This window comes from Triticum dicoccoides, chromosome 5A (assembly GCF_002162155.2).
Source record: "Triticum dicoccoides isolate Atlit2015 ecotype Zavitan chromosome 5A, WEW_v2.0, whole genome shotgun sequence".
In the NCBI taxonomy this organism is placed as follows: domain Eukaryota; kingdom Viridiplantae; phylum Streptophyta; class Magnoliopsida; order Poales; family Poaceae; genus Triticum; species Triticum dicoccoides.
In genome coordinates, this window is record NC_041388.1 from 651,420,420 (window position 1) to 651,430,867 (window position 10,448).

General features: G+C 49.4%; 1 protein-coding gene across 1 annotated transcript; it reads left to right on the top strand.

The window, feature by feature from the left end:
- Positions 1 to 1,333: 1,333 nt before the first annotated feature.
- LOC119300322 lies at positions 1,334 to 2,364 on the top strand. The gene is made up of 4 exons (XM_037577325.1): positions 1,334 to 1,379; positions 1,473 to 1,583; positions 1,710 to 1,939; positions 2,020 to 2,364. The coding sequence occupies exons 1-4, from the start codon at positions 1,334 to 1,336 to the stop codon at positions 2,140 to 2,142; spliced, it is 510 nt and encodes a 169-aa protein (XP_037433222.1). The 3' UTR covers positions 2,143 to 2,364.
- The last annotated feature ends 8,084 nt before the right edge of the window (positions 2,365 to 10,448 follow it).

The following is a 10,448-nucleotide window of genomic DNA, read 5'->3' on the forward strand; positions in this document are numbered from 1 at the left end:
ACCCATAAGAATGGAGTGGGAGGGGGAGAAGCAGAGTTCGGCTCTCTCAGTTATGTTGCCATACGAGCTTGTCAGCTCTGTGAAATGTTTTGTTCTTTTTTCAACTATCCAAGTGCTTGTTAATGTGTTGTCTACAAATTGATGCCCTTGTTACCCTGTATTTTGGGACACTGCCTTTTTCATGAGAACCCATTCATCATCTTATTTTTGGTGTTATCACATAGTGGCAAACTACTTGCCTGGTAGCTAGAGTAGTACTAGTTACTAGCAACTTGTAACCGATGAATATGCTATTGAGTATGTTACATCATCACTTTGCCCATGCGACAATGCTACATCTACGTAATCTTTCTTACATAGTTAACGTAATAGGCCAAATGGCAATTTGTGATTGGAGTCCGAGGAAGGTGAGGCTCACCCCACTTGAAATCAGGAGGGTAGAATTATTGTGGGAAGGTTAATTAAAAATTTACGTTAGCCTTCGTAAATGTATCATTATCGTTTTGCATGCCAGTAGCGTGCTGGTTGGCACTGCCTGTTTGTTGTGCTCATGACTACAAATGCATGTCAGCATGTACACGGTTTTGCGTTTCAACAAAAAAACACCAGGTACCTATATTTCTAGTAGTACCAGCAGGAATATGGTGCATGAATTTATATCAGGTCACTTTTACATGCAAGTACTACTAGTAGCTAGCTGGAATCGTACCACACTGCACTAAAAGTAGACAGGCTCATCGATCAGCCATGGATAGCTAGCTTGTACATGTTCATGGCCGTCGACCAAACAAATTTATGGAGTGTCTCGTCTACTGCTCGAGAGCTAGCACTGCTCATGCATGGAGTAAATGGCACTCGCGGTGTAAGAACTTGTTTCGCGGGTGCACTTTAGTCACACAACTTGCAAACTGGAAAAACCCGTCACAGAACTTGTGTTGCGTGTGCATTTAAATCACACACGCGAGCTGAACCGGTCGGACGCCCGGTTTTCTCTGTTCTGAGGTCACATGCGGCGCACGTGGCAGCTGTGGAGGGCTGGATTTTTGTAGATAGCCCCCTGAACTCTCACGTAACGCCGCATTGTTACTACCTCTGTTTGCTGCCGATGGGAGAGGAGACAGGCAGCGCTGCTGCCTCATCGAGCTCGTCCGCGGCCAGGCCGCCATCGCCGACGGTGTGGTGGCGTACAAGACACGCCCGCGGAAATCCTGCTTGAGGGCCGGCATGGCAGCCGTGCGGGCGATGGCAACCCGCCCGCGCTCCGGCCGCATCTTCGGCTCGGCGCGTTGCCACATCTCTTGAGGAAAGACATTCGAGTCCCGGATGCGAGGCCATGCACGGCGGGCGCCAAAGACCTCGCTTCACCGACGCCGGTACTGGTACATGCATATGTGCTGATCTTAGTTGGTCACTCACTTGCGCGTCCGCCAGATGATTCATGTGGATTCACCCTGTTTTCAGTTGAGCTGAAGCTTTCCTCTGCTGCTTCTTCTTCTTCCTCCTCTTCGATTTGCAGGAGAGTAGTAGTACTATAATAACAAATCCAATGAAGGAGGAGGAGGAGGCCCTGCGCCTCACGATCAGTAGCCCAAGAGACCGCCGCACCACTCCATCGACATCCCGGCGGAGAGCAGCGCGCCCCTCACACCGATGGCGGCATCAGAGGCACCAGAAGCTGTAGCAGCAACACCGGGCTCCAACGCCAGCAGAAAGTCCGGCTCAGGTTCCGTTCCGGCAAGCCGCCGGCGCCGCAGCGCACGCCGTCCTGCCGGGAGGGGGCAGCTTCAAGTCGTCGGTCAGAGGCTATGAGACGTCCCTCTCCAGGCTCTTCAGTGGAAGGATCGCTAGGACCTCGTCGCTCCTGACGGCGGACGATGGCGTGCTCTCGGCCTCCGTGCACACCGCCAACAAGACGCCGCCGAGTGTTCCTGCCGCCGCTGTAAGAATTTTGATCTAGTTTTATTTTTCTTTGTTTGGATTATGACGACCGTGAACTTATCCGAACTAATTTGGTGGCAGGAGAAGACGGGTATGCACCGGTCGCAGTCCCTCCCGATGAACATGAAGTTGAGCTCGGCCAAAAGCATCAAGAGGATGAACTCGCTCGACGGCGTGTACCGCGTCGTCCCCTCCACGCCATGAGCCCCCGCCGCCACCGCCGCGGCGAGCAATGTCGTGCCGGACATAGTCCCCATAGAACCAGGTGGGTGGATGCACATCACTCTCCAACATTCAGTCTGAATTCTGCTGCTACCTCTCTAGCATCGGTCTAAATTCCGTCACATAGAGTTCCTGAAACTGTGCACACAATGTGCTAATGGGTGACACCGTCTAGCTGCTCCATGAGAATGGAGGGAGTATCAATGCGGCATTACATGAGAGTTCAGGGGGCTATCTGTAAAAATACAGCCCTCCACGTCCACCACGTGACCTCAGAACAGAGAAAATCAGGTGTCCGAACCGGTTCAGCTCGCGTGTGTGACTTAAATGCACCCGCAACGCAAGTTCTGTGACGGATTTTTCCGATTTGCAAGTTGTGTGACTAAAGTGCACTCGCAGAACAAGTTCTTAGACCGCGAGTGCCATTTACTCTCATGCATGCATGACAACAGCGAGATGAGACACTACACACACTTCTTGGCCTTGGCAAAGCTGAAGAGTTCAGTTATTTGGGTCATTTGTTTACGCGAAGTAGTACTCTTCGGCCCTAGCTCTTTAGCCTATGCCGTAAGACATTCTCTATGGCCTAACTGAGGCGGAAGAGTGCCTCAACGGGGTCATATATTTGTAATTAACAAATTAAGTCAGTTATTTTCGAAATTTGTTATAAAAAAGTTATATTAAAAAAAGTTCCACGGCGACGGCCACACTTCTAATGTTGATGGTATGAGAACTCTGGAAGTAGAGGAACGCGAGGGTCTTCCAAGACGAATCCATCTTGCCTTCAAGGACCTTGGCAATGATTAAGAATGAAGGTAAAAATGAGTTCTATCATGCCGCGAGAATAGGCTTGTTGTGTTATGGTGCCGTTTATTGAAGAGTAATGGACCTTTCAATTCTGTTTTACCCCCCTTCTTTATAATTAGATGAGGCAAAGGTTTTGCCTCTGTTTTGAAAAAAAGTTCTTGTAATGTGTTGTCTACAAATTGACGCTCTTGTTACCTTGTATTTTGGACAGCGCCTTTTCATAAGAACCCATTCATCAGCTTATTTTTGGTCTTACTCCTGTACGTGCAGTGGTAAACTACTTGTATGGTAGTTAAGAGTGGTGGTTACTTGCAACTTATAGCTGATGAAAACGTTATTAGTAGTATGTTACAGCATCACCTTGCCTATTTTTCAAGCCAATATTATTCTGCGTGCCATTGCATGTAGTACTACAAATGTATGTAAGCATGTGCACTCAATGAGTGCACTGTACCAAACGGCCCTTGGTTAGCTATCAACAAAAAAAATGAAACCAATGACTGCACGGAGAAAGGTTGAGGTACCGCCATCCACGGTCGCCCTATTTAGTTGCCGTGTCTCCTCAACCAATCCGACAAATCGGGTGGTGATTCGGTTTTCCTTGTCTCAGATTTGGTGTTTCTTGGTTTTACATGTAAACTTAGGGAGGATTTGCTACAACAATGGTGAAAAAAATAAATTATATATATTTTAAAGTGGGAGAGGGTGCACCGAAATGCAAATCCTGGGTTTTGGTCCATACTTTTTGGTATTGAGTGACCTGACCCTCACGAACTTTGCGATAGGGCGTTACGGGCCCTCTTTTAAGATTGTGTGACCGGGACCGCGAATAGGATTGGAATACCTTCCAATCGGAGACATGGTACACTGGAGGTCCTTTATTCATGCCCTTTTCTTTGGGGAGCTAAATTGCCATGTTTATCCACACGCCACACACTCTATGTTGGGAATATTACTATTGAGCGTAAACCGGCCTATGTGGGCCGGGTTAACTTTATCAGTAACTCAAGAGTGTTAAAGCCCAAGAAGATAGATGAGGGCCTGAGGCCCGTAGTCGGTTTAAGACTTGTAGCCGTAAACCGGCATCTGTATGTAAACTTATAGTGTAAGATAGGAATAAGGAAAGACTAACCCGGATACGAATATGAACCGGTGTTAGGACTATGTGAACCGACGGGCGTCACTCGTGGATATAAGGGGACGACCCGGCGGCGGTTCAGGACGACATACAACAACTCAAGACTTAGGCGAAGCTTGTTTGCTCCCTAGTCATCGAAACCCCATCAATTCCATCACAACTAGACGTAGGCTTTTATCTTCATCGAAGGGGCCGAACTAGTATAAACTCTCTTGCGTCCCTGTGTCCGCTTTAACCTCTTCAAGCTAACCCGTTGCGATGGCTCCACGACTAAGTCCTTTCACGAAGACATCTGCTGTGACAAAACCACGACAGTTGGCGCCCACCGTGGGGCTATCGCACGATGATTTCAAGTTTTTGGAGGGCCGCTTTGAAGGACTCGAGGGCTACGCTGTGGGCCGGATGACTAAGAGTCGTCGCGGCAAGCTCTACATCGACGATGCAGGCTGGGGCCCCGAGGCCGGGTCAGTTGAGTACGGGTACCGGTTCCCCTTTGGTGGCATACACGTTTTCATCGGCAAGATCGGTGAACCGGACCCTGAGCCGGACATCTGCACCGACCCCGTCGAAACGGCTCAGCGTGCGCGATCCGCCCGGGTTAAACCGGCCGTGAAGCGTGCCTTCGTGGGAGTCGTCCATGGAGGAAGTTATGAGGATGGATCGGAATCTCGCGGCGAGACTGTCGTTTATTCCGGCGACAAGTCATCAACCGGAGAAACCGAACCTCTATATCAGCTACAAGATGGCCGGATTGGGGGCTGTTCCGATGGCGACAGTATTCCGGACCCCTCTGATCTACCCAACCGAGTTGGAATATTCATGGCCGGCACACAAGCAGCGCTTCATTCTTCGACCGCTGCGCCAATAACCTCCGGTTCAGTAGCGGCGACGGCTGCCGGGGCAGGAGGCTCTGTACGCCCGCCGGCTCAAGCTCTATCAGATCTATTTGATGCATTGGCTGTGCTTATGGCAAAAGCTAACCCGGCGGATCAGGATGTCCACAACGCGGAGATTGCAAAGGTGAGGGAACAGATCACCCAGGCCAAGGCGGACCTGGTAGCTGAGGATGCCAGGATGACCGCAGAGCGGGCCGCTTTAGACGCATAAGCCTATAGGCTCATGTTGGACCAGAACGCGTCGCATGAAGTCATGAAGAGGAAGTACCGATCCCGTTTGCCTTCAGTTTTCGAGGCCAGGGACCTTTTCAACACCCCAGGAGCAGGAACCAGTAATCCGCTGGAGGTAAACCGGGCGGAAGCTCCTGGGACCGGCGCGCCGGTTCAGCCCCGTCTGATGGATCTGCCTCGTCAAAACACTGTTATACCTCAGGCTGTTTCAACACCTCCGGGTCACTACTCCAACCCGATGGACAATCTCGTTGCCGCTGCTGCACGACTGGAGGCCATTCCAATTGAAGGTAACTCGCCGTTAAGAATTCTAACGCTTTCCGGTATGATCACGGCTCCGGCGGTGGCTCAGGATCCGGGCCGGGATATGGTGGAGGAAATTCCGGTTCAGGATTTAATGGTAATCCGGGCAGACATAACAATCAAAATAATCAGAACAACCAGGGTGGTTACAACCAGCAGCAGCAACAATCGGGTTATCATAGCAACCCAAAGCAGTTGAATAGTGGGCAGTACCATGTCTTCACCACTAGCTTGGACAAGTGAGACCGGAAGGTTCAGAGACGGACAGTCAACTCTGTTGAACCGACCGTGCCCCGTTATCTATGCTGGTCTGAACAGCCAATCATATGGAGCAGAGAGGATCACCCTCCTCAGGTTGATAATTCGGGTCAGTTGGCTCTGGTGGTGGCGCCTCAGGTGGGAGGTTACAAGTTCACCAAGGTGCTCATGGATGGAGGGAGCAGCATTAATATCTTGTACTATGAGACCTTTCGTCGTATGGGACTAACAGATAAAAATCTCAAACCGTCCAATACGGTATTCCACGGTGTGGTACCTGGCAAGTCAGCATATCCTGTTGGTAAGATAGCTCTGGAAGTGGCCTTTGGAGATGATCATGATTCCAGGTCGGAAACATTGACGTTTGAAGTGGTGAAAATCCAAAGTCCACATCACGCCCTGTTTGGGCGACCAGCCTACGCCAAGTTTATGGCACGGCCCTGTTATGTGTATTTGCAGCTCAAGATGCTGGGTCACAAGGGGACAATAACGGTTCACGGAAGCCGTAAAATCGCTTTGGAGTGCGAGGAAGGAGATGCGGCCTACGCAGAGTCGGTTTGTGCCACCGAGGAGCTGAAGTATTATAAGGACAATGTTGATCCGGCGGACATGACTCCATTAAAGAAGCCAACTACGGAGCATGATCCGGCCCTGAAGTTCAAATCGGCAGCTGAAACTAAGCTTGTTGACTTCGTGCCTGGTGATCCGTCCAAGAAGTTCAGCATCAGTGCCAACTTGGATCCGAAATAGGAAAGCGCGCTCATCGAGTTCATCCGTGAGAATCGGGACATTTTTGCATGGAAGCCCTCTGACATGCTAGGTGTACCGAGGCAACTCGCTGAGCACACCCTTAATGTGGATCCTAAATACAAACCAGTGAAACAGTTCCTCCGCCGGTTTAACGAAGAAAGACGCAAAGCGATTGGAGAAGAGGTAGCCAGGCTCTTAGCAGCTGGCTTTATTATTGAAGTTTTCCACCCTGAGTGGCTTGCCAATCCGGTGCTGGTCCTTAAGAAAAATGGCACTTGGCGCATGTGTGTGGATTACATAGATCTTAATAAGGCTTGTCCAGTAGATCCTTTTGCCCTCCCCCGTATTGATCAAATTATTGATGCTATGGCAGGTTGTGAGCATTTGAGTTTTTTGGATGCATATTCTGGCTATCATCAGATCAAAATGGCAGTTAAGGACCAGGAGAAGACGGCATTCATAACTCCCTTTGGAGCCTTCTGCTATGTGTCTATGCCCTTTGGGCTCAAGAGTGCCCAGGCAACTTATCAACGGTGTGTACAAAATTGTCTTCACAAGCAGATTGGCCGTAATGTACATGCTTACGTGGATGATATCGTGGTTAAGTCAAGGGAGAAGGAGACTCTGGTTGACGACTTGAAGGAAACCTTTGATAACCTGAGGACGTACAAGATGATGCTTAATCTGGCCAAGTGTGTCTTTGGTGTACCGGCAGGCAAGTTATTGGGTTTTTTGGTGTCCAACAGGGGAATCGAGGCTAATCCGGAGAAGATCACAGCCATCACCTCCCTGGCTAAGCCGAAGTGTATTAGTGATGGTCAACGCCTGGCAAGCCGGATTGCCGCGTTAAGCCGGTTTATCAGCCGCCTTGGTGAGAAGGCAATCCCTTTGTATCAGATGTTGAAGAAGACGGATCAATTCGTCTGGAGTTCTGCTGCTGATAAAGCATTTGAGGACTTAAAGCGGCAATTGGCCAATCCGCCTGTGCTCGCCGCTCCCATTGACAAGGAGCCGTTGCTGCTATATGTTGCTGCTAATGCTCGTGCGGTCAGTGTGGCTATTGTGGTGGAGCGAAAAGAGGCAGGCAAGGAGCATCCGGTTCAACGTCCGGTCTATTATATCAGCGAGGTACTCATTGAGTCCAAGCAAAAGTATCCACATTGGCAGAAGCTGGTATATGGAGTTTTTATGGCAAGCCGGAAGCTTAAGCAATACTTCCAAGGGCACCCCATTACGGTGGTCAGTTCTGCTCCCTTGGGGGATATCATCCAGAACCGGGAAGTGACTGGCCGGATTGCCAAGTGGGCTATAGAGCTTGGGCCGCACGGGTTGAAGTATGTGCCTCGGACGGCGGTTAAGTCTCAAGCACTTGTTGATTTCATCAATGATTAGACGGAACTGCAAGCACCTGAAGAAAAGCTGGATCACACATATTGACCATCCATTTTGACGGATCCAGGCAATTGGAAGGCTCGGGGGCTGGAGTCGTATTAACTTCCCCACGAGGTGATAAGTTTTGTTACATTCTCCGCTTAATGTTCCCTTGTACTAACAATGCAGCTGAGTATGAAGCCTTGCTCCATGGTCTCCGGATGGCTAAGGAGATGAATCTAAGTCGAGTTAAGTGCTTCGGTGACTCGGACCTCGTGGCTCAACAAGTGTCTGGCACTTGGGATTCCAAGGACCCACTCATGGCAGCATATCGTCGTGAGGTGGATATTGTTGCAGGTCACTTTAAAGGCTATCAGGTGGACCACATGGACCGACGGAAGAATGAAGCGGCGGACGCTTTAAGCCGGCTGGGCTCTCAGCGCAAACCGGTCCCGCCCAATGTTTTTCTGGATGTGCTGCACAACCCGTCGGTCAAGCTCCCTGGTGAAGCAGATTTGGCTATTCCTGATCCGGAGGCTCAATTGGTGGCAGCTCTTCATGTCATTCCGGATTGGACGCTTCCTTACCTGGCGTACATAAACCGGGGCGAGTTACCAGAGGATGAGACTCTGGCCCGACAGATAATCCGGCGGTCCAAGTCCATGACTATTGTCAATGGCAAGTTGCATCATTGCAGTGTATCAGGGGCGTTTCAACGTTGTGTGTCTCCTGAAGAAGGCTGTGAAATTTTGCGTGAGATCCACGAAGGATATTGTGGTCACCATGCCGGTTCAAAATCTTTGATGGCTAAAGCGTTCCGCCATGGCTTCTATTGGTTAACTGCTCATGCTGATGTGGAGGATCTGGTCAGACGATGTGACGATTGCCAAAAGTTTTCAAGACGTGCTCATGTGCCTGCTCAAGAATTGAGAATGATTCCAATTATTTGGCCGTTTGCGACTTGGGGGCTGGATATGGTTGGGCCTTTCAAATGGTCCAAAGATAAGAAGACCCACCTCCTGGTGGCGGTTGACAAGTTTACAAAATGGGTGGAGGCAGAACCTGTTAGCAAGTGTGATGCGGCCACGGCGGTTCAGTTCATCAAAAAAGTGATTTTTCTGGTTTGGCTTTCCACACAGTATCATCACAGATAATGGTACCAATTTGTCCAATGGTGCCATGAAGGAGTTCTGCGAACGGGAGCACATCCGGCTTGACGTTTCATCCGTAGCGCACCCACAGTCCAATGGTCAAGCAGAAAGGGCTAATCAAGAGATCTTGAGAGGCATCAATCCTGAGCTTATGGTTCCTTTGCAGAGAACACCGGGTTGTTGGGTAGAAGAGTTACCATCTGTGTTATGGAGCATCAATACCACACCCAACAGATCAACAGGATACACACCATTCTTCATGGTCTATGGAGCGGAGGCGGTTCTCCCTAGTGATATCCATCATGATTCACCTCGTGTGGCAGCTTATGTTGAAGCGGACAACGAGACAACACGGCAAGATGCTTTGGACCGGTTGGATGAAGAGCGTGACATAGCAGTTGCTCGCTCGGCGATTTACCAACAGGATCTTCGTCGTTATCACAGTCGCCGAGTTAGAACCAGAACCTTTCAAGAGGGAGATTGGTGCTTCGGCTCATCCAAGATCAGACTGATATGCATAAGTTATCCCCACCTTGGGAGGGACCTTTCGTGATCAGCAAGAATCTGCACAACGGGTCATACTATCTGATCGATATTCGAGAGCATAAAGACTCACGTACATCAGAGGAGGAGACCAACAGGCCGTGGAACATAGCTCATCTTCGGCCTTACTATACCTGAGCCATTGGCTCTACTTATGTACATATTACGATGATGTATATATTATGATTAATATAATAAACCGGAACCTCAGCTAAAGCGGGGTATCTGTTCTTTTACATCATGTGTGGTTACATAGAGTTGTTCTAAAACGGCCTCCGGTTTACCCCTTGAGTTAGCTTTTCAAAGCATCATGTAATATCACTTGGGGGCTTGGTCGTATCCGAACCAATGCAACACCTTTTGATAGGCGAAAGCCACCAGATCACTTGGGGACATGGTCAAGTCTGAACCAGTCACGCCTCTTGATCGGCCTAAGGCCACAGAATCACTTGGGGGCTTGGTCGAACCCGAACCATTGCCACGCCTCTTGATCGGCATAAATGCCACGGTTTCATTTGGGGACCTGGCTGACTTGAACCATAGCTACACTTATCGGGAGCTTGGTCGTGTCCAACCATGGTAACGCCATCTGATCGGCTCAAATAAGCCTCTTTTTGCAAACGGTTTTATCATTGCCTTTGCTTCACAATTTTCTTTGATAGATATTTCTTTCTTTTTGTTGCGTTTTTAAACCGAAAAAGTTTTAAACCGGTTCAAACTGTCAATTGACGGAACACGGTCCATTTTTAATCCGGAGACTATTTGCCCGGTTTGATTTTTTATTAACATCTTATTACGGAGTAACACTGTGTTTTATTATAACCCGGCACGGTTTACATG